We start from the raw sequence: 24,930 nt of genomic DNA on the forward strand, positions 1-24,930 counted from the left end.
TTTACGTAATTATTCTAGCTTGAGCTTCATTTTTGACATCTGCGACAAGTTTGATAATGGTGTCTTGTATTTATACTATATATAATTAGAGTATACACGTAATTAATTTCCAATTGATTTGGTAAAATCTCGCTTCAAATTATGATTATATCTTTATTGTATAAACCTATTGGTTTAACTTCGGTTTAAAGTGGACCGGTTCGATCAACGAATCGATTATGAAACCATTGGTTGAGATATTGAGTCCCACCGATTTCTCATTGGTTACTACTAGTTATTTTGATGACTTTCGCTAATTTTTTCGAGTCAAAAACTTGTGTGAAACGATCTCACGGGTCGTATTTTGTGAGACGGATCTCTTGTTTAGATCATCCATGAAAAAGTATTACTTTTTATGTTAAGAGTATTTATTCTGAATATTGATAGGATTGACCCGTCTCACAGATAAAGATTCGTGAAATCGTCTCACAATAGACAAGAGACCTACTCTTTTTTCGAAAATAGCCAACATAACTGATATTCATCACATATTAACAATTATCAAACACACCAGCCACTCTTGATAAATATAAAATTTTGGGACAAGTCTAATGATTTTAAGGCTAAACTTTTGCTTGGAATTAGGCTTTAAAATCAAGAAAACTTGTGAATAGTCCCACAATTTCCAAACCCTTGTGGAGGTCATAATTTTTGGCTCCACCTTTGGTTGGGCTTCGAAAAAGGAGAAATATTTCCCCTAAATTAATTCAAAAAAAAATCCCTTACAATCATTTCATTCACTAGGCCGGTGATTAGATTATTTTTTCTTAGACATTCTTTAATTTCTTGAATAGGCTTCTCATGAAGGAATCTAGATCATTCAAAATTAATGAATAAATTTTTTTAATAACAAATTAATTAATAATTAAAATGTACAATTGAAGTAATTAGTTTGATACAATAATTATAAGAACACAACACAAAATTATATAAAGTAATTTAATATGCTATCACACTTTTTTTCCTTAGAAAAGTCTTTTAAAATTGATATTCTCCAACTCCTACATGAAATATACACATAAATTTCCTAGCCAAGCTCTTGAAAGTTGTAATGTTTTGAAGCCACGACTTTAGATAAAACACATTAAAATAAAATATTTTCTTGCTACAGTTGTAATGGCCTGCAAAACATTATGATATGGAGCAGTTCTATGTGAGACGATCTCACGAATCTTTATCCGTGAGACAGATTAACCCTACCGATATTCACAATAAAAAGTAATACTCTTAGCATAAAAAATAATATCTTTCATGGATGACCCAAATAAGAGATCCGTCTCATAAACTACGATCCGTAAGATCGTCTCACACAAGTTTTTGCTTGTGATACGAATAAATTATGATATAATATAAACACATTTTGTGACACTTTAAAAAGGGATTCGATGAAACTTATTGTAGGTGATATTGGTGGACATTTAAGCCTAAAGAATTGTTCTTTAAGCAAACACAACACTCTGGCAAATGTTACTTGCATTAAAGCTGTTCTTTTGCAAAGTTATTGATTATATGGTATTGAATTATTTCACATATATTTATATATTGCTAAGCTCATAACTTTGAATTTGTGATGTGTACATGCTTGGTTCTGCTTCTATTGCAGGAATTGAAGGACTTAACATGCTAATAGATCAGATGGGAAATCAAAATACATCAGGTATAGTAGGTATGGTTTCGAATTTATCGTCGGGGACGTTTTTAGGCTAAGAATGTAGATTATTCATGTGAACTTTGTATCGCTGTTGATATATAGTAGGGTCATGCAAGACGCCCATTTCGAATTATAGTTAGTTAAGCGCAAGCGAGTGAGTGTATTTAATCGATTCTCAATGTGTATATATATGTTGAAGGTGAAACTTATATTTAGTATATCTGTTTTCTTGTTACAATTTTGGTAAGTTCTTTGATAGTTGTTTTTATCTCTATTTTTTCATAGAGAAAGAGCAAGTTAGTTGTCCAGATTACTTGGAACAAGAAAATGAGATAAAAACTCAACAAAATTCTGATGCAAAGGCTACAGAATCAGATTCTTGTGACGCTGAAGTTCAAGAAAACCCTCCCATGGAAAGTGTGGCTTATGATGAAAAAGGTCAGTAAATCGAACTCTTTCTTTTTTTTTTGTTGTTGAATTTGTATGTTCATTAATTTGCTGTGTTTTGTGATAGTAACGATTTCTTTGGTAGTTTATAACAGAGGCTTGTTGAGAAATGATTCAGTGTCCGGAAATTCGAAACAAACTAGGCCCCTGATATTTCTTCCACCTAACGATTGCACTCCTTGTGGTTATTGCATCGATAGACTTGTTAGTCGGATCATTTTGATGTTTCATTAGTTTGTTTTTGTTTTAATATTTGGGAAGGAGATTGCAACTTAGGTGTAGAACTCGATACTGAAGAAATAGAGAGTGAGCGAAAAGCTCTAGCTGCGGTATTATAAAACTAAATAAAGAATACAAAGAAGTATGTTTATATAGCTAGCGTAAACACAAAAAGAGTAAAATGATTATTCTACCCTTAAGAGTTAACAATAATATATTATAACAGATACATCGTCCCTTTATTTTGACGCCTGGTGTCATTGGTTTTTGGTGTAATGTTTAAACAAGTTTATTTACAAGTTTCAGAAGCAATAGATTGCTACCCCAGCGAGGATTGTGAAACTGAGACAAATGGATTACCAAATTGCAGAAGTAAAGATGAGGAAGTCATTGAAGACAATAACCAATTATCAGCAGGTTAGTTCCATTTTATCAGAGTCAGACACAAGATTTTGAGTTATAGGGTGAAAGTGATGTATATTGAAATTTAGAAATTTTCTGAAAGAAAATTTTGAAATGTGTGAATGTCCTGACTTATCTAATCTTGTCATCCTAATTACCAATCCAATGACACAGATTTGAGTAATGTATCTCTGGAAGATGTTAACATTACTACAAGTTCTAGTTCTCAAGAGCTGAGAACTTTAAGCCATTGTGAGGAGAAATGTGAGACTAAACTAGTGCAAAATCGTGTCTCAAGTGTCGATTTTAGCATCCATGACCGCGTTGTTGCGAACATGGAAGATGTCTTAGTCGAGACTGAAACGCCTTCCGTCGAAGGGGAGTCGATAGAAATGAGTACTCGTCGAGAAAATCGTGATCTATCAAGTAACATTGAGAACACTGAAAATGGCATCAGTAATGAAAAAGGAGTCGAGGATCGTCCTAAAGTTGAGATGGGCAGTTCCCTCAATGCTCCACATGATCTTCGAATGGTTCCGAAAGATACATCAGCGTTGGAATGTGATGTAAAGGATGAGCATTTGGTTCTTGAAGAGAGGCTAACAGCGAACAAATTGAGTAGTGGGGCGAATACATTCCATGTCGATCAAACTCGAGCTGGGGAAGAAGTTCAAGGTACCAATGACGTTGATCAGATGGTGAAGGAAATTGGATTGGTTGAAACGAAAGGTTCGGTTCCGGTGGACGAGTGTCGAGAAGAGGAGAGGTTGACAGATGAGACGACGATCAAAGAAATCGGTACACTAGGTGATAAGTCATCTGCTTTATATAAGGATCGTGAAAATGAAACTACTACAGAAGAATGCAGCTCAAAAGTAGGATATTCATTGGAAGTCAAGAAAGTGAACGAGCCAGAGCGCGAGCCGGAACCCGGAAATCTGTTTTCTGTTCAATATTCTAACGACGAAACAAATACTCTGCAAGTCCTCAAATCGAATGGAGTAGAAAGTACCATAGAGAAATTTAGAGCAAAATCTGAATCTTCATTGGAGATCAAGAAAGTGGATGAGCCTGCGCGTGAGCTTGAACCTGGATATGCGTTACCCAAGCAATATTCTATCAACAAAACGCCTCCGGTACAAGTTATAGAGCCTAATGGAGGAGATTATATTGTGGAAAGATGTAAATTAAAATCCAAATTTTTATCAGAAATCAAGAAAGTGGACGAGCCAGAGACAGTGCATTCGCTTCCCGAGCAAAATGCTACCAACGAAACATCCACAGTACAAGTTCCAGAACTGAACGGAGGAGAAAATACCAAGGAAAAGTGCAGATCAACGTGTGAATCTTCATTAACAATGAAGAAAGTGAGCGAGCCTGAGCCCGAGATTGAGCCTAGACATGTGTTCTCCGAACAGCATCCTGACATTGAAAAGTCGACACTGCAAATTCCGATTGGGCCAGTTAGGACCTTGGAAAAATGTAGATCAAAATCTGAATCTTCTTTTGAAATCAAAGAATCGAACGAGTCTGAGCTCGTGTCCAAGTCCGAGTGTAAGCCTAAAGCAGATCCCGATTCTAAACGAATGCTTGCCGAGCTGTATTTTAACAACGAAACCTCTACACCACAAGTTCCTGAATACAAAGAGGGCCAAACGATAGAAAAGTTCAATCAACTTGAGCTAAGAAAGTCGCCGAGCTTTGATTTTGGGCATCCCTTCGATTCCAGGTCCGAGGAATCAGATAAAACTCCACTCCTATATCAAGACAGTACAGCACCGAGACGTTTTTCGACTTGCTCGGGATACTCAAGTCCATTGCATCACGAAGCAGTGGAAGTGCAAGAAAAGACTATAAGAATGGAAAGAAGCACCTCTGATGTTTCAAAGTTTCCATTTCTCAACTTATTGAAGGAAGAAAAACCAGAAAATCTTGCTGTTGATAAAGATCAAGAGAATGGCTTAAAGAGCTCATTGTCAACAGAGGATTGTGATGGGATTTCCGCGAAACGGAACGGCAAACGAAAACCGAGATCTTCCCTCTTCACAACCTGCATTTGTTGCACTTCATCAGCATTGAGCTGATTATAGTTTCAAGCTAAAGATAAGTTTCTTCATTACCTTCTTTCTTGAATTCCATTGTTATATGGTGTTTCTTTCACTTATTTTAATCAAGTTTTTTTTTAATATACTTTTTGAGAGGAAACCTTTCTCAGAAATTCAATTATGTGATTGATCCTTGGATCCCAAACCTCATTTAATTTCTTCTTCTTTTTTGTGTGTGTGTGTCCATTCTCTTATGTTCTGGAATTCTTGGGGAAATGAAAAGATTCAGGTGGATTGGATTGTAAAACATGGCTATGTTTTTTATGTATACAATCATTCTTGTTTACTTCAGTTTCTTTACTAGTTCATTTGATATTTACATCTACTTCTTTTCTAACTTTTATTTTTTATTACATGAGAACCCGCGGTCGAACTTTTATTCTTATACATAAATTTATTTTGACTCGAATCCAAGATTTATATAGTGAAAATAACTAGCTATATAATATCTAGTCTTGTTGAAGACACATTTATTAAGTACAAATATATAATATTTTATTCCATTTTTTTGCGGGAGTACTAGTCCACAAAAAAGACTAAATTTGTAAAATAGAAATTGAAACTAAATTTTAATAATATAAAATATCAAAATCAGAAAGAATCTAATATTACAATGTTCTCTATAAAACAAAGTATAATATTGCCCGATTTGATAGATAGCCAAACAATTCTATATATATTTAATTAATTAGACTTCAAATAATACAATAATAAAATAAGCAATCCCTATGTTCCTTAAATAAGCAATCCCTATGTTCACAATGTTTTTTGTATTTTTTTGATGAGGAAAGCTATTCGTTTTATTCTTTGGCTAAAACACCAAAAATATTATAACATGATTTTGTAATAACTCTATTGTTCGAAAAGTGGTTTGAGTGAACAAAGTTAAGAAAATAAAAAGTTAAAAATTATAATTTACGGATGAATATTTTAGATATAAAATCAATAATATAATTGACCAAATCTACGTGATAAGTTGAATCTCGATATTTTATAAATATTTAATATTATATGATTCAAGAAATCAATAAACAAACTCATCTAATTAACAAAGTTTTTTAAGCCAATAACACTTTTGTATTTTATTTTTGAAAAATTCAAAAAAAAAAAAAATCTCGTTCGTACTTTATTTTTACAAATTTTTATATTATATATTTACTCATTTGTTAGATAATTATTTACCGAGTGTGGACAAAAACTCTATTATTTTTTAGTTTTTGAGCAAGTTTCTAATTTAGTCTAATAATTTTTTTTACGGGCTACACTCAAAAAACCAAAAACTAATACTTAATAATTTTTAGCACGGACTAAATTAAATAATTTTTATTACATATATAAAAAATTAAATTAAATACACTAAATATATAAATGTTCGAAAAAAACACAACTGATGCAGCTAAAATAAATGAGTCGAGTAGACTGCACACGCGAGATCCGACTGATTAGTAATTGGTCCACGTGGCCCGTAAACGAGCTCACCTGGCTGGTAAACGGATCCACATAGACGATATACAGTTAATTTGCGGGGCGTCACCTGCGTCACGAACACTCGTTAAGTGGGCGTCGGGAGGGTTCCCGACGTAGACACTCCGATGCTCAAGTCAGTAAGCAGACCAAAGAAAATTCAGAGAACTAAAGAACTTTTATCAAAATGAGAGCCCCCTACCCTTTGCCCAGTGGGGAATGGATCTGGTAGGACCTTTCCCCCAAGCTACGGGGCAGAGAAAGTTTCTCATAGTTGCCGTAGATTATTTCACAAAGTGGGTCGAGGCAGAGCCATTGGCGAAAATTTCAGAGAAAGACGTCATAGGTTTTCTTTGGAAAAACATAGTGTGCAGATTTGGGATTCCCCGAGCTCTTATCTCGGACAACGGCACTCAGTTCTCTGGAGCAAGACTAAAGGAGTGGTGTCAGGGCCTCTCTATCAAACAACTATTTACGTCGGTCGGCAACCCACAAGCCAATGGACAAACAGAGGTAACTAACCGAACTATCTTGCAACATCTGAAGACCCGTCTCGGCAGCGCTAAAGGAAACTGGGTGGAAGAATTGCCGAGCGCATTGTGGGCTTACCGAACTACACCGCGCACATCGACAGGGGAATCACCTTTCAATCTAGCTTACGGTATTGAAGTTGTAGCCCCCGCTGAGATAGGAGAAACTTCATTGAGGGTGAAACAGTACAAGCAACTTGAGAATGATCAGGCCCTTCGAGCCTCCTTGGATTTAATCGACGAATTGCGAGAAGAAACATCCGTCCGGGCAGTAAGGTACAGGGCACGCATGGCTAAGGTTTACAATGACTGAGTAAATCCAAGATCTTTCCAAGTAGGAGACCTTGTGATGAGAAAAGCTGATGTCTTGCGTCCAGTCGGAAAACTTGACCCAAAGTGGGAAGGCCCCTACAAGGTGGTAGAGATAATCAAGATGGGTACTTATCGCCTCCAACACCAAAATGGGAAATTATTACCTCGGCCGTTGAATGTAGCAAATCTGAAGAAGTTTTATGCATAGAGGAACGTAGTTGAAAAAGAAAATAATAGCTTATGTTTGGTTGTTTCATGTGTCATCATTTTGCCCATGTATCTCCATCACTACATTATTCAATAAAATTATCAGTTATTCTCCAATGTTAGCAAGGAATTTTTTTAGGTGTAATACTCCGAATACGTATGCTTATACCGTCACCTTCCCATGAAGTCGTCGAGGGCTCCCAAAAAAAAAAAAGAGGTTTGGCCAACCTCGTGGGACTGCTGACATGACGACTCTAGAGAAGGACAACGATGAAACAAGTCCCGGGATACCTCACCACCCTTATTGGGGGTTTAGGACTTCCCCTTGAGACAAAATCTTGGGAGATTGATCCCCTCCCAAGTATACGTGAAAATAAGCATTACGTCATCACAAACAAAGCTACAACACATCGCACTGTATGAAGCAAATTTATAAATGAAGTACATCAATACTCAAATGAAATGACTATCCAATCCATGGGAAAAGACAATAAACAACATTGCGAAAAGTAACGAATGAAAATAAACAAATTTAAGGAGCAATAATAAATGCAAATTTAACGCTATGCTTCCCCCTCAGTAGGGAGGAGATCCAAAGCTTCAATCATCTCAGCATTGTCCGAAAGGGGCATCGACCATGGAGCCTCCACCCACCTCCGAGACACTGGGCTCAATCATCATCACTATATCTTCAGGCACAAGTTTCTTCCTCAGTTGGTTTCGACAATCTAGAACTACCTCATCATGAATGATCATGGCGCGATCAAGTACTTCCTCTGTAAATGCAGACGATGCTTTGAAATTCTGAGCGCTTTTCTCCTCAGTCCTTTTCAGAAGATTATTGCCCGCCTCAGAGACAAGAAATTGACCACCTGTCTTCACCTCAGTTCGAATACTTCTCTTCCAGGATCGAAAATTCTTTTATCTTGTCCGCAAGATTTCCCTGAACCTGCAGAAGCTCCGTGTTGGCTTTTTCTTTCTCCTGAGTAAGACGAAGTTTCTCTTCTTTCAGCCGAGCAACCTCTTCTCGCAGCTTATCTTGATAATTGCGCAATTTTTCCTCCCGAACTCGCACAGCACTAGCTAACGACAAACTCTACAAAGAGAAGACCAAACGATCAAAAAGCAGACAAAACTTGCAAGATTCTAACATAATAAGCACAATACCTGACATGAATTCCAAGCAAGGGAATGAGCAAATGAATCAGTAGACATCGACACCAAACGGACCATGTCATAGTCTCCCACAATGCTCTGTCCTTTTTTCCACCCTATCTCCGGGTCATCCAAATCCCAGAAAGACTCAGCCTTCTCGTTATGTCATAGTCTACCCTAAGCATCTCCATTTTTTGTCAAATAATTTGAAGGCTTCATGCAGCACAATCAGTTTTTGTTGATTCACTCTACTTTCCATTATATAATTGCTTGATTCTTTCAAATGGAAATAATTATAAATTAGTTCAATGGATACAAATTAATTGCAGAAATCCTTCTTAATAAAACATATTTTTTTAACTTATCACTAAATAGGCAAATAATATATCACCTTTACCACGGAGAAAGGGCAAATCTTAAAATATGATATATAAAATGAACAATTTGCATGCATTGACCATAAACAAAAACTTAGCTAAGAAACATAATATAAGAAGGAAACTTGTAAATCAGCTTATAAACTAAAACTACGACACTGTTGTCGATGACTTATAGTTCGTTAGACACTCAAGTTGTGATACCCGTATTCCACATCTTAAAAATTAAATATTTAAAATGAGTTTATCATGAGATACAATGGACTTTTATGACAACTTAGGTTAATCATTTTCGTAAAGCGAGATGTTATATATACAACTATACAAACGTATATAATAATATATTATATTTATCAAATGGCCATCATCATCTTCACGAATTCTTCGTAATTAATCTGTCCATCCCCATCCAAATCGGCTTGTTTGATCAACTGATCAATGTCCTCATCTGTTATGAAAGCTTCTCCAAAACGTATCATCACTTGTCGAAGCTGCAAATATATATTGAATTACAAAGTTTACCCTAATGTTCTTGTCTTAAATCAAGAATCAATAAAAAGATACCAAAAAATCTAATTTCAGACACTATATTTATAATTTACTGTGACATATATCGAGTATATTCTTATGTGCCGCTAACCTCGTCGGCAGAGATGAATCCGTTTTGGTCTTCGTCAAACAATTCGAAGGCTTCTCTCATCTGATCTGCATCAGTTTCCTGGAAAATTAATTCAGCAGCCTGAATTTTTATATAGGAGACCAAAGGTTTGGTAAACTAAAAGTTATTTAATAATATATAAACTAAAAAAAAGAACAAGAAGAAAGAATATTACATGTAATATACTCGATGATACAAGAGAGATCACACACATAATTTCATTAAAAAAAAGTTATAATTCACAAAATAATTACTGTCTAATTCGAAATAAACTACTGTCAACACGAGAATCGATCTGTTGATCATACATTCATTTTCTCGGTCATATGTTTGACGAATTCTGGAAATTCTATGGTCCCATTTCCATCGGAATCAACTTCTCGGATCATATCCTGCAGTTCTTCGACAGTAGGGTTTTGACAAAAACGATTCAGAACTGATCCCAATTCTTCCACGGTTATGCTACCTGAAATTTAATCACCAAAATTTGTCATATGATATATTGTCTCTTGTACATATTAGCCATATATATATATTGTTCCCTAGTTTCATTAAACTAAAAGTCCTATAAAAAAAAGACTAAAATGAATCTAACCATTCCCATCTGCATCAAAGAATTTGAAGGCTTCATGGAGCTCAGCAATCAGTTCTTGAGGAATCAGCCAGCTATTTTCCATTATGCTCATGAAAAAAGAGAGACTTTCGTTGAGTACTGTGTGGAAACAGAGAGAGATCAGGTGATATATGCGAGGTACGTTGGGATATGAAGAGAGGTAGCTAGTTTGGTCAATCCTACGTGTGGGGCTTTGTTGGAAAACTACTACTTTGCGAGAGTAAATGCACATGGAAATTTCATAAAAGTTTATAAAATATTAAAAATATTGATTGAACTAAACATGTAGAGACACGCGTCACCTGCCCCACAAACATAGAAAAACTGTCGTTAGATCGTATCATAGGTCAGTTTTATTGCACGAATCTCCGACCTGATTCAACTCATAAAAAATTATTACATTTTATATCAATAGTATTACTTTTCATGATAGATATAGATCGCATCGACTCGTATCACGGATATAAATTCTAGGTCTCAATTACATAAAAAAAAATTTGATGAGTATGTATCTTGTGATACGGTCTCACGAATCTTTATCTGTCAGACGAGTCAACCCTAAAAGTAATACTCTTAGCCTAAAAAGTAATACTTTTCATCGATGATCTAAATAAGATATTTATATCACAAAATACGATTCGTGACATCGTCTCACGTAATTTTTTTCTAAAATTGATAATGAAGGATACAATATGGGCCCAATATGTTGTCATATTGTTGAATGATGTGTGGTCCAGTTCACACAAAAGATAAATGATATGGTTGGGGTAAAAACTATATATTTCTTATTCAATTATATCGGTCCAATTTTTTTTTTTTAAAAATTTGAATTATATCGCTATCAAGAATTATAATCTTTGTAATTGTCAAATTATAGCTTCCAATTCTATGATTTAAATTTAATGAAATGACTAGAATTAATGTTTGCCACATCTGAATTTTAAGAAGTTTTTCTAGGTGATTTTTCAATTTTCATTCTTATTTTCGCTAAATATAGAGTTTTGCAGCTATAATTTGATTAAATCAATTAATTATTTTATCATAGTTATATTCATCAACCTAGTATTTCATATACCTTAATATGTTAGTAGTCTTGGACGTGCAAGAGTATTCTGTCTATGTTACAACTGGAGTAATATTCTATTTATGTTTTAATATGACATGTTTAAATGATTATCCGAATTAAAAATAAAATATAGGAGGAGTATATATTACTCGGATGTAGCCACGAACGGAGCTAGAAAAATAAAATTAAATGGACAACAAAATATTAAAATTTTAAGGGGAGCAGATGCAAACTTTAAGATGATGAAAATGAAGTAAAATAATTAGAGTAGGTTTCTTGTGAAACGGTCTCACGAATCTTTATCTGTGAGACGGGTCAACCCTACTGATATTCACAATAAAAAGTAATACTCTTAACATAAAAAGTAATATTTTTTCATGGATGACCCAAATAAGAGATCTGTCTCACAAAATACGATCCGTGAGACCGCCTCACACAAATTTTTGTCAAATAATTATATTTAACATCTTACTCTATAAAAATAAAAAATCGAAGAGGAACGACCACACCAGTCGCCCCTCCTTTGACTCTCTAGACGTAGCATAGTCACCCAACCGACAAACGAGAATTTAATAAACCAGTGGCCCCCGCCCCCCCCCCCCCCCCCCCCCCCCCCCCCAACAGTAAATCTCATTCTGCAACTTTTGTGCTAAAAACCCAATCTCTCTCATTTCGGGGAAATTTCACCCAAATTTCTCTTGATTAGCTTGATTTTCAAATAGAAAGTATTCGTAGAAATATGTTTATAACAATATTTAACATGATAACTTGGTTAACGAACATTAAAATTTTACATAAATAAAATGGTTCCATTATATTAATTTTTTTTTTAAAAAAACTAAATAAGAACTTATGAAAATATATTTTTCTTGGTATATATATATATATTTTTATAAAAGTAAGGCCTTGTTAATATTTTTTTAATAAATTTTACAGTAGTCATTTATTTTATTTATTAAAAAGAAAAATAAATTATACTTATATAGTAAGATGTACAATCGAATACATATAATATTTAGTGAATAAAAAAATAAATTTGAATTTCATAAACTAATTCTCTCAAACATTTTAAATTATAAATGTCGATTGATCAAAACTTATCAATATTAATTTACGAATCTGTATAATTAGTAAAGAGGATATTGAAGGAAAAAATGACAAAATTAGACAAATTATATCGCTTCTTTTTTCCGATTTGGTCAAATTTCATTAGGGGTGTCAAAATCAGACACGACCCACCAATCTGAAAAAAAATCAAGTTTGGGTTTGGGGTTTTCGGATTCGGGTCAGCTATCAGGTTGGGTTCGGGTCAACACGTGTTGACCCGAAAATTTTTAATTTATTTGAAAAAAAATATAATTAATAAATATTGACTACATTTTTATATATTGTATGTCTGAAAAAATATTTATTTGAATTTTATTTAATTTTCTTAAAAAAATTAAAAAAAATTCAAAATCGAGTTATACGTGTTGGTCGGGTTGATTCAGATTCGGGTTCGGGTTAAGAGTTTTCAGATTGGGTTCGGGTTGAGCAATTTTTGAATAGTATTATTGCTCCACCCGACCCATCCGAATTGACACCCCTAAATTTCATGAACCTATCAAGAAGGTAATGTTGTTGCAGATACTCAACTTGAAAGGCATATTTGTCCACAAGATGTATTTCAACCTTATAACAATGTCTTGATCAAAAATCATTGTCTAAAATATCTTTAAAATTTAAAAATTTTCCCTTTCTCCATTTTAATTTTTTTTTTTCATTTTTATGTATTTGGAAACCATTTTTTTTTTTTAATTTTGGGACATGTTTCACAATCTACCCGAATTTTTTGAGGTCCTAAGGAATCCGGCATAAATTAACTCTCCGGAGGATGTTCTACCATCCCGGAAATCGTAAGTGGCTAGAAGTTCGATATTTCCTTTGATTTTGAAAATTATTTGATTCAAACCTTATTATTAAAACACAAATTAATAATTTTTTCGTACAACATTGAATTTTTTTTCTTAATATAAGAGTGTCCAAGAAAAGGGATTTTCTTCGTTAATTTTCTTAATGGCATTAACTGACTTGGAAAAGAGTTGGAAATTATGCTCCAATGTGTGACATTTGTTTTGCCTGAATCTTTGTCATTTTCATCATTTCAGTAATCAAATTTCAGTCTTAATTTTGACAATATTTAAGGAACAAAATCGCAAAGAATCAAAGAAAAAATGTTACATTAATTTTCCCAATAATATAGTAATTACACTTTATAATTAAAACTAAATGGGATACAAATCTGGGATCAATAGCAAATTATAAAACGAAGCCCACTTGTGTTACTGTACAATTATATATATTCTTAGAATACAATGGTAAACTAACTGTAATCAATGATAACAACCATATTAAATAAATTAATTTTTGTACGTGTATGTGGGCTGTGTTGAAAAAACAACATTTGGTGCTGTGTATTTTTTTACGCGAGATGATCACGTGATCATCTTGTGGACATCACATCATATGCGATAAATTTAAAAAGTTGTCAGATTGAACGAGATGATCATGTGATCATCTCGTGTAAAAAATGCACATCACCAAGTGCTGTGTTTTCAACACAATAGAGAATCCAAATCCGTGTCTGTGTGTATAATTTATACAATGGGCATCATCATCTTCACAAATTCATCATAGTTAACCTGTCCATCCCCGTCCAAATCGGCTTCCCGTATCATCTCGACGATTTCTTCATCTGTCAAAACTTCTCCAAATCTTAGCATCACTTGTTGAAGCTGCATACATTGGATTACAAAATTGTTTAGTCTAATATCCTTGTCTTAAATCAGAAGATCCGTGTTATTGATTATGCCGACGAGTTCGTTAATTATGGGATTACCTCGTCGGCTGAGATGTATCCATTTTGATCTTGGTCGAACAAGTTGAAAGCCTCTCTCAGGTCATCATCTGCATCAGTTTCCTGGAAAAATAATTCACCTGGCCTTGATTCTTATGGTGAAAATGTTTTATTAATTAGTAATATTTGAGTTTTTATGTATAAAAAAAAAAAAGGAATATCGCATGTAAATATATCTAACTGATGATAAAACTTACGAGAGATGAAGATTATGTGCGTATTTTCACCAGAAAATATGTCTTCCGGACAAGTTATGTGAACTTTCCGACAACAAAAGGAATATCATACCTTCATTTTCTTGGCCATGAGATCGACAAATTCTGGAAACTCAATCGTCCCATTTCCATCAGTATCTACTTCATGGATCATATCCTGCAGTTCTTCTTCCGTAAGGTTTTGATACAAAGAACTTACCACTGATCCCAACTCTTCTTTGGTTATACTACCTGCAATTTCATCGCGAAAATTCGTCAATCTTTTTTGTTATGCTGCCTGCAGCTACATAAAATTGATTTACTAGGGTTAGTTGTCAATTTTTTGGACATGACTAAACCAAAACCTTACAATGAAAAAAACCAGAAAGTGGACTAAAAAAAAGTGGGCAAAATCAAAAAAATTAATCTAACCGTCTCCGTTTTTGTCGAATAATTTGAAGACTTCATATAGCACCATCAGTTCTTGATGATTCACAATGCTTTCCATTATATATTTGCTTATATATTGATTTCTTTGAATGGATATTACAAAGTTTCAATGGAAGAATGTATATATATATATATATGTGAGAAAGAGATAGAAGAAAGAATGCAGCTTATGGCAGGATATATATAGCTAAGAAGTTCAATCCTATGTGGGGTTTTGATGGAAATTTCAGAAAAATTTACAAGTATTAGAATACAGTAGAATAGATACTATTAGATACACTTCTAGTAATCGAATGATTTTTTAGCTGTACTGTTGATATGACATCGAACGTTGCTCAAATGTCACACTTCTCTTGTCAAAAACCGAAAATTGGTCAAATTTATTGAACGACTTTTGTAATTTTTCCGAAACATGCAAAATTAATTACCAACATGTTAATTACATTACAAGGGTAATTAAGGATAGAATTATTTGCATATGAAATTATAATTTGTTTTATAAAATTGAAAAATAATTTCATGCTAACGTTTATTTATCTACACGATAATAAAATTAATGATAAGAATATTTTATTTTTTCTCTAAAAACCTCGGTCCACTGTTTTTCATGCTAAAATCGCAATTAGATTAATATAACTACCATATATTTAATATAATTATGTACAAAAATTAATTTTTAGATAAAATCATATAATTCAATATAAAATATACTCCTTAATAATTTATAAATATAACTTAATTAGGGCAAAAAATTCAAAATTAGACAATTAGGTTTTGTGTGTGAAAATTCTTTATGCATGGGTCCTTCAAGAAAAAAAAAATTAAAAGCTAAGCTTTTAATAATATATAAAATATTTAATTGCTAAAGTTTTTTGTTATGAAACACACACACTCACACAAAAATACACACACACACACAGATATACACACACATATATATATACATATTATTAAAAGCTTAGTATGTAACATCAATGGGTTGATTAAAAATACATACATACATACATACACATAAATATATATACATACATACACATAAATATATATATATAAATATATATATTACACACATATATATATATATATATATATATATATATATGAAAAATTTGTGGAGAGGCTACAAATTAAATGGTCCATATTCCTCTCCGTACAATTGATATTTTATTTTAAGAGACACTTAGACACAGTTAGGGCCCACCTGATGTGTGTAATTTACAGACTACGGCACATATTTGAGTTTAGTCAGTGCAATATTCGAAAGATAAGGTCGTAGGTTTTTTGTAATATATATTCAATATAAAAATTTATGTATGATTAGATAATCCAATTACTTATAAAGTTAGCAAAGTCTTAATATTGAAAAATCATATTTTTTTTAAGTTCAAAACTTTTCTCTTCTCAATCTTGAATTTGTTCGTTCATTTTTACTTTGTTCAATCCAAATTTCGACGTCCCAAACCAATCCGGCATGGAGAGGTTCTACCATAAATGGAAATTGTAATTTGTAAGAGCATCTACATTGGGTGGGTGTGGTTGATCTCTTCCTCTTCATTCTTTAATGCATTTATTTTTTAAATTTAAAATTGTTATTTTTTAAAAATATCAATTTTTTTAAGAAGTTACGTTGTTTTTTATTTTATGAGATATCTCTTTCATTTTGAATTTATAATAAATTTATACTCGAGAAAAAATAATTTTAGTAATAAATATACTTGAAATAAATATAAATATATGAGAAGTAGATGTTAGTATAATAGATACATACATGCTTTTTGAACATGTGGCATACTGACATGTGTTATAAAACGAATATGGATCGATGGATGTCCTAAGTGACTTCAAATTCAAACATATTATAATTTTTAAAAAAAATTAGAAAAGATTGTGCATGAATCTTTTGCACTTCATTTCATTTTATTTTAAATATTATATTCCAACTTTGTCGTTTGAGCATTAATAATAAAAAAATTTTATGACAACACTGAATTTTTCAAAGTTTTATTAATACAAAGTTTCTAAGAAATGGGGTTTTCTTTGTCTGGTGAGTGAGAGGAATGAGAGACCTGGAAAAGATTTGGAAAACATACTCAAATTTCCAAGCAACTCTCGCAAGGGCTAATTTGACAATCAATTCTATTCTTCCAAAAACTGACGAATATATATATATATATAAGACAAAAACTCGTGTGAGACGGTCTCACGGGTCGTATTTTATGAGACGTATATCTTATTTGGGTGATCCAATTATTAATTTTTACGCTAAGAGTATCACTTTTTATTGTGATATATATATATATATATATATATATATATATATATATATATATATATATATATATATATAAATGGCCATTATCGAGGCGAAAACTTGGGTTGTCTATTTTTTGGAATAACCTTGTTCATTATTGGAATATCCAAAATAGCATCTTCTTTTTTATTAAAAGTCTTATGTACTCAGTAAAATAATCAAATGGTCTCTTTACCTTTTTACAATTACTATGGAGCGATGTACACTAAATATGTATTTTCCGGTGATTGTATGAATGAGATGAGCTCCTGCTAACGATAAAACGCGACTGACCTGCTACTAGACGACTTGAAAGCACAAACTCCTTAGAAAAGGGCCGGATGTGAGCTCTGACGTATCCTTTCAACGCTCAAGTCAGATATTGGTAGCCAAAAACAATGCAGCAGAGTAAGAGCTCAAAGAAAAAGAAAATTGAATGAATAATGTTTGCCCTTTGCTAACCTGATATTTGTAAGGGAGATGCAATGACATCCGTTAAAGAAATTTTTCGAGTTGGTTCGATAAATATTTTATCCGTATTCGAATTTGTCGAACTCGACTATGTTCGAACTTTTATTAAGTCGAACTCAAGTCAAAATTATTTTATTCGGTTGTTCGCGAACATTAATATTATAAATATATATAGCTATAAAACGTTTTGACCTTTCGAATAAAATAAAAAATCAAATGTACACACAAAACGTGCACATGAGCACCATATACATTGGTCGTTTAAATTTGGAAATCTTAAGAGTCCAATTTTTCAAGATTCGAAATGCAATTTCTTGGAAATAAATCTTTGGTCCTTTACAAATTCAATTCAAAAGCAGAGATTCGACCTGTCTGCGACAAATCGAAGTTACATTTGACTCCAAATTTGAATTGAAATTTCATAATATATTTGACTCTCTGATATTCTGAAAAATAATTATCAACCGGAAGTTGAAACATATGGTTTAATAAAATATCACATAGTTGTAGCATAAAATAATACCAGTATTAAACATAACTTGAAAAGTGAAAGGAAAGTGAGATATTAGAAGCCCTCTCATATGGGAAACCAAAGATGTAACATAATACATGTAGATAAAGAGACCCTTCACCGACAAAACTTCCGCGACCATTCGGATGATTTCTTGACATTAACATTCATATACTTAAGAGGTGTTCGCCTTTTGGGTCCGCCCCTATGCGTGAAGAAACGAAGCTTTTAGGACCATTCGGATGGTTTCTTGACATCACGTAGGGGAACCGAGTTCTCAAAGCAATGATAGAAACCATAATGTGGGTACCTTTCATACCAAGTCTCTTGCTGGACGTGAGTATCCCAGTGCTCCCCACTGCTGCTCTTCCCATACTTGTGTACCCATCCGGAGCCGTTGTGTCCTTCGCCCCATGTTCTGTTCCAACGATCTCCATACTTTCCTTCCCACCATGTTTCCCCTTGCTTAACCCCATGGCTGTTGAGATCAAAGTTTTCGTCCCATTTATCGCCCCATTTTGACCAGCCATCTCCCTCAAAACGCTCAGCCCATTTGTCTGTGTATTTTATGCTTCCTCCTAGACCATCATATGTCTCACCCCACCTACAGCGAGAGAGCATAGGGTACGAGCAAAATAGCAAAGAAAGAATAAAAAAAGTTGTGAAATGTAACCCAACATCAAATCAATGTAACAGCAGCTGTAGCAGTAGAGTAAGCCTTTTAAAAAATATGATTTTAGATTCAAGTGGTATGATAAATGTCATGGGATTGATCCATTCACGTCTGTTTGACCTTTGTTCATCGACTCCGCCATTCAGGAACTAGCAGGCTCAACCTATAATAAGAAGTGCTCGTGTGTGAAGACGATTAGGGGTCGAGAGTTACAAATCTATAATTATATTTCAAATGGAAGTTTCTTTACTCAACATATATCATCTTCTTCCCTTGATTAATTTCCTATACTTGGTGAATTCTTAAATTCGCCACCAAATACAATTAAACACTTTCGTACCTCTCATGCCAAACATGAGCATGTCCAGCATCTAAGGGAGTGTAAGGATCGATGCTGCACCACTTGTCAGCCCACTTCTCAGCTTTGCCAGCACCATAACGCTCCAACCATTTTTCTTGCCACTCGCTCCCATGATTGTTCTTCCCCCACTTTTCTGCGGTTTTTTCAAGATATACAATCCCCTCATTCTGCAAAACACAAGTCACTTAAATTCAAAGAAAACATGCCAACTTTATGATGTATCGAACCGTGATTTAAAAGTTGAGATATTCAAACTTTCACCCCATGGAACGAGAAAACCAAAGAAAAATTGTGGTAAAGTAATAACCTGACTCATTGTTTCCCTCCAATGTTCACGCCAAACATTTCCAGCAGCATCACGTCCAGATTTCTCCGAACCAAGTTCCTTATAGCCAAACTCGTCTGAAGCTTCCCAATATTTGTTCTCCCATTCAACAGCCTTATCAGAACTGACGCCTCGAATCAGAGTCCATTTACAGAGGACCCCATCAGGCCGTTGTTCTATTCCCGTCTCCTTCCACCATTTTGATCCATCAGGAACAACCCCTTGCGAAGATGCTTGGTTCGCTTCATTAAGAGCCTGAGCTGCTTCAGCCGCTTGTGCTGAAAATTGAACCTCGATGTCATTCTGTTCTTCCAAATGAGGTGTAAATTCCGATTTTTCGATCTCCAAGGATGACTGGAGTGGGGGAAGAAAAGGGCTATATTTAGTTTGAGGAATTGTGGTCTGAAAAGGGATGGAGAAAATATCAGAAGATCGTTCTTTCTCTAACACGGGGAAGAATCGTGCAGGAGATGGAGATGTTTGGCCAGCAAGCTTTGGACTAAACGAACCATCATCATCTGGAGGAGGTTCCCAGGTCCAGAAACTTGGACCAGGCGTACCAACGTCTATGCTTCTGGATTGTGACGCCAAAGAGCTTCCATTTTGTATCCCTGGTCAAGTTTGTACTCTATGATTAAGCTCGATTCAATAATACGAGATGAAAATAGCGTTCCACATATCATAACGAACACAAGCCTCGAATACAAAAAGAATGTCCGACCGAGGTAATTTTTCAAACTATCCTGTTGAATACATGATGATGAATTGATGATCATGCTCAAAGTATTTTTATCCTGTGTTTCGGACTTCTCGTTTTATGCTGTAAGGTTAACTGAGAAAGAACATTCTATCAGACGCTGATCACCAATAGAGAACAGTCAACAGTCAGTATGGCTATTGTGTCATCATTTGGAGATTCAATATCTCATGCTACAGTTATGCATGCACCATAAATGAAATAAATTTCAAACAAAATGAAGCAATACATGTCTAAATATCACCCATAGATGTAATTCATAAAAAAAATTAATTAAATCTGAGGTTTATGGACAGAGAAATAATGATCAAGAACCATGTTTAAAAAAAAAACCTTCTTGCGGATCCTCGCCATTTTCACCACCTCTCTGAACTTCCACATCACCGGAATCCTCCACCTGCGGCTGAGCATTATCCTTAACAAGAGCTCTGGCAGCGGCAATTGCAGCCGCCGCACGATCAATCACCTGAATCTTCTGAATCTTATCTCTTTCCTCGACAGAAAATTCTAGAAGCTTCTTGAACTCATTGTTCCTCCTCTCCAATTCTTCATCACTTTCCTCTGTCCCCTGCTCACTATCATCAGAAGTATTCTCCGCCATCCTTTCGAACTCCGCGGACTTCCTCTCTCGCTCCATCGCTTTCTTCCACATCTCCAGATACGAGTCTCCTCCCCCATCTGCAGCACCGATTCTCGAAATCCTCACAGTGCTGTTCTTGCCTTTTAGTATATTACTGGACAGAAAATGTGCATCTTTGGTGAAAATCAGAAAAGGGTCGCTGAGTCTGCGACGGTAGAGTAGTGGGGAAGAGACGATTAAGGCGGCGCGTGGGTGAGCTAGTTTGAAATGGGTAGCCATTTCGGAGGTTTTCGGAGGAGCAGACGCAGAATTTGATCGACTGAAGCCAGTTTATATCCAAAATTCTTTGGCAAAATGCGAAGATTTCCGTAGAATTGAAGGAACGCAGCGATGCTGTCCCCAAAAAAGTTCAAAAAATTATCAGAAATACATGTGCTCCCATAGGAGAAGATTCTTGAATCAACTGTGGGCACGAGCTATTTTGCGCTTTTGGGTGGAAATTATAGACAAATTTGTTTGTATATATATATATATATATATATTTTTTTAAAAAAAGTAGTTTTTTGTTTGATGATTTAAAAATATAGAACACGACTTGTACTTAGATCTTGTGCTCGAAAATATTTATAACATAAAAGAGATCGAACTCGTCCTTGTCCTCGATCTTTAAAAATAAAATTAAGTCTTTTTATGTTACATAATTTCATCGTCCCGACTCATACATAATAACTCGCGTAGCTCTCGAGCTACTGAAGTTGAAACAATTAAAACTCAAATTTGAGTCGAGTTTTGACCGAGCCACCCACGAGTATCTTAGCTCTCTTGCACCTATGTTTGTTCCTGTATTATTTTGCCCACGAGAACTATCTATCGATCATTGAATATTTCTATCGTTTACCTTTTCTTTTGCAGAAAATAATGAATTTGTAATTAGTTAAAATACAATCGGAAATGTCAGAAATCCTAATGTCGTTTGAACAAAATGACATGTAAAAGTGACGTGTCGGGTTTATACCAATAATTGGTGGTTGAATGTCGGGCTAAGTCAGATGCTGGGCCTGGATCAAGTTGCTTCAGATGATTTGTTTAGGCCTGGGCTCAGGCCCATGAATATTGTTGATTGATTGATCAGGCTTTTTTGCAAATTGAGCGAAGCATATTATTTCGATTCAATAATTATACATATTTAAAATTATTATATAATATTATTTAATAAATATTAAATGTAATTTATACTTTTTATTTATATTTTAATAAAAACTAGCATGTTGGCACATGCAAAAACAATTTTTATACGGCAAAAATTTGTGTGCGATGGTCTCATATGTCGTTTTTTGTGAGAGAGATATCTTATTTTGGTCATCCATGAAAAAATATTACTTTTTATGCTAAGAGTATTACTTTTTATTGTGAATACGGTAAGATTGACCGGTCTCACAGATAAAGATTCGTGAGACCGTCTCACAAGAGACTTACTCTTTTTATACCATTTGTCTGACTCAATCTTTGTTGTATATTATCAGGTTTGAATTTCTAAAATCGAAAGTATATATTTCGTGGTTTTATTCCATTTTCTGCAAAATTCTTAATAAAAATTAATTTGTTGCTCGGTAATTAAAATGACATGGTTTGTTTTTTTTGTTTTTTTTTTTTGTTTTTGTATGTAAATCATTAAATTTGTTGAAAACCATCTTATAGCAAATTTTGGTCTATGATTCAATAACTGAAATTTATTTTCCTCTCAATTATAGATTCTTGAAAAGGTAACGACTTAGAGTCGTAGATTGATTTGGACTTGCAGATTGGGCTCCAAGGTGTTTGCTTGATTCATGTCCACACAAGTAGCATATCGATTATATTGAATATTTACGATATACTTAGATATTTATATGGCACTGATATTATATTGTTCATACCGAAAATCATATGTTTGCTAAAAAAATCATTACAATATGATTACGTTAACTTTAGATAAAATTGTATTATATTTTAAAAATTAGTTACTTTGAGTTTTGATCTTAGTTTTATTATTTTACTTATAATTTCATTAATTAAATGTATTATATATTTTTAAATTTATAAATATTATTTCGAATGCCTAAATACACAATAATTCTTAGCATTACATGCTCAAAATATATCATTTTCTTACCTTGCTCCAATTAAATTAAATAGAATTGGACATTCCCATTATCAAATGTGTTAGATCAGTTTAAGACTTCTATAAGTGCCAAAAAGTTGAGTTAGCAAACCATGAAACTAATCATGATCTAAACTGATCAGTCGAATAACTTAAAGTTAAATTGTGAAAATAACTCAAACCACTACAGAAAAAATTTTGGTCAAACTCATAACAAAGCATGAAAAGAGACTAAATGTGTGTGTCTGTCAGAATTGATTGTGTAAAAGTAAATATATGAACAAATAAGTTTGTTTCTGGAAGTTCAACGATCAAATCCCTCTGTTATGTCTCTCCTTCCTCCAGCTTCAGAAAGTTGCACTAGATGACTTTGATTTATACATGTATGTTGTACAAATTCACTCTAACTTAATTCGCACTCTCAATTATTACTCATAGAATACTCAGTCCATCAAGACAACGAGTCTTAACTGACCCACTACGGATCATCCAGATGACAATCTTGTTGATCAAATATCGATCAACAAACGAAAAGCCTCATGATCAACTCTAGCTCTTACAAATGTTATTCTTCCGAGTTCTGATTTGAACCAGTGTGAAGGTTGAGTCAGGGTGTGGCAACAAATTGTTGTAGGGTGAGTATATTGATCCTTGATGATCTAGAAGATATTGATGTCATGCTCTGATGTTCTCTTTGGTTGAGCACATATGGCAGTGAGTCAAGACCATATCTTTGGATGCTTCTCTAATTGGTATTCATGGTGATTCGTGAGTTTTTGTACATTCCGACAACGGATGAAACTGATAAGATTTTACTTGTGTACTCAATCACTCATTTATTTTTTGGGAATTTCTCTCTTTTTATATCAATATTTTTATAGCGATCATAATTGATTTTCTTTTTTCTTTTAATGAAATTTGTTTCATTAAAAGGTAAAAGAGTCAGTATACAACTACTCTGAGCATCTCTAGGAGAAATCAAACAGACAACAATAGTTAAAAAAACTAAGGACCAACCAACAATAACAACAAACACAACAATATTATATCAATAATATGAGCTTTAGTAGGCATGCATCTGAGTGTATGGATCTTGATCTTCTTCACAATGTCATCCACGGTTGGTGAATCGCTTTCAAACATAACCGGGTTCCTCAAGTTCCATATGTGATAAACTGTTGCTGATAATGCAACAACTCTCATGTGTGACAATGTTGAGTTGCCACGGTAAGTTGTCCTAAACGCCTTTAAAATTGTAGTCGGCGATCCTATGAGCTTCTTCATGTGTAGTCAGTCACTCCCTCACGCTGTTCCAAATGACCTTCGATATTACACATTCAAAGTAAAGATGTGGGATAGACTCAGCCGCCACATTACAAAGCATACTAGTTTTATCATTCACAAATTGTAATTTGTCACGAGTAAGCAGCTTTTCATGAGCTAGTAGGAACCGATGCTTAGGCAATATGAACGATTTCATAAATAGTGGTTTCCAAGGCCACCCACCTCTATTATGAACAAAGAAATTATAAGCGCTAGAGAGACCTTGTGTACCTCCAAACCAGTTATTTTGACAGACAACATCAGCATCCATCGAGCCACATCCTCGAACTATCTCATCCCGAATGGACATGATTTGTTTGATCAATGGTGAATGATCTTTCTTCCATCCCCAGGACCAGACATCCCCAAATCCGCTATAAATTTGGTTAACCCATCAAATCCACAAGCTATCTTTCTTAAGATGAATCTTTCCTTGTGTCTTCCCTAAGAGTGTCATGTTCCATGCTTTTAAGTTCTTTAAACCCATTCCACCATCTTCACAAGGCTTGAAAATTACCTCCCAAGGAATTGGAGGGTGTTTTGTTGGCCACACGAACTTCCTACACTGAGCAAGACTAAGATCGATGAATAACATTGATTTTCTCGAGACAATGTAGTGTTGGTGCATTCTGATGATGCCCTTGTTGTACTTGGACTGTAGCCATTTTCGCATTCAATGGCTTTATCGAATTTATAAAATTCATTGTTTTTACC

The 24,930-nt window shown here is 34.0% G+C and overlaps 3 protein-coding genes across 9 annotated transcripts; 1 reads left to right on the top strand and 2 right to left on the bottom strand.

Moving 5' to 3' along the window:
* Window positions 1-1,451: 1,451 nt before the first annotated feature.
* LOC142545039 (uncharacterized) lies at window positions 1,452-5,097 on the top strand. 6 transcript variants are annotated; one of them, XM_075652027.1, is made up of 5 exons: window positions 1,452-1,551; window positions 1,643-1,705; window positions 1,976-2,128; window positions 2,657-2,773; window positions 2,933-5,097. In XM_075652027.1, exons 2-5 carry the CDS (start codon window positions 1,660-1,662, stop codon window positions 4,840-4,842), a joined length of 2,226 nt encoding a protein of 741 aa, XP_075508142.1. In that variant the 5' UTR covers window positions 1,452-1,551; window positions 1,643-1,659; the 3' UTR covers window positions 4,843-5,097. The 6 variants fall into 6 exon arrangements, with proteins under 6 accessions (XP_075508142.1, XP_075508143.1, XP_075508137.1 ...); XM_075652028.1 differs by having other exon boundaries at window positions 1,643-1,696; XM_075652022.1 differs by lacking the exon at window positions 1,452-1,551 and having other exon boundaries at window positions 1,569-1,705.
* A 4,115-nt stretch (window positions 5,098-9,212) lies between these two features.
* LOC142544485 (uncharacterized) lies at window positions 9,213-14,945 on the bottom strand. Its single transcript, XM_075651528.1, has 9 exons — window positions 14,768-14,945; window positions 14,430-14,587; window positions 14,124-14,204; window positions 13,888-14,019; window positions 10,482-10,503; window positions 10,162-10,389; window positions 9,875-10,032; window positions 9,549-9,647; window positions 9,213-9,399 (listed from the first exon to the last, which is right to left on the bottom strand). Exons 1-9 carry the CDS (start codon window positions 14,841-14,843, stop codon window positions 9,262-9,264), a joined length of 1,092 nt encoding a protein of 363 aa, XP_075507643.1. The 5' UTR covers window positions 14,844-14,945; the 3' UTR covers window positions 9,213-9,261.
* A 3,045-nt stretch (window positions 14,946-17,990) lies between these two features.
* Window positions 17,991-21,249, bottom strand: LOC142547723 (protein LIKE EARLY STARVATION, chloroplastic). 2 transcript variants are annotated; one of them, XM_075656139.1, is made up of 4 exons: window positions 20,507-21,248; window positions 19,399-20,027; window positions 19,071-19,258; window positions 17,991-18,661 (listed from the first exon to the last, which is right to left on the bottom strand). In XM_075656139.1, the coding sequence occupies exons 1-4, from the start codon at window positions 21,030-21,032 to the stop codon at window positions 18,286-18,288; spliced, it is 1,719 nt and encodes a 572-aa protein (XP_075512254.1). In that variant the 5' UTR covers window positions 21,033-21,248; the 3' UTR covers window positions 17,991-18,285. The 2 variants fall into 2 exon arrangements, with proteins under 2 accessions (XP_075512254.1, XP_075512255.1); XM_075656140.1 differs by lacking the exon at window positions 17,991-18,661 and adding an exon at window positions 18,670-18,893 and having other exon boundaries at window positions 20,507-21,249.
* Window positions 21,250-24,930: the final 3,681 nt, after the last annotated feature.

This window comes from Primulina tabacum, chromosome 5, assembly GCF_025594145.1.
Source record: "Primulina tabacum isolate GXHZ01 chromosome 5, ASM2559414v2, whole genome shotgun sequence".
NCBI classification, from domain to species: domain Eukaryota; kingdom Viridiplantae; phylum Streptophyta; class Magnoliopsida; order Lamiales; family Gesneriaceae; genus Primulina; species Primulina tabacum.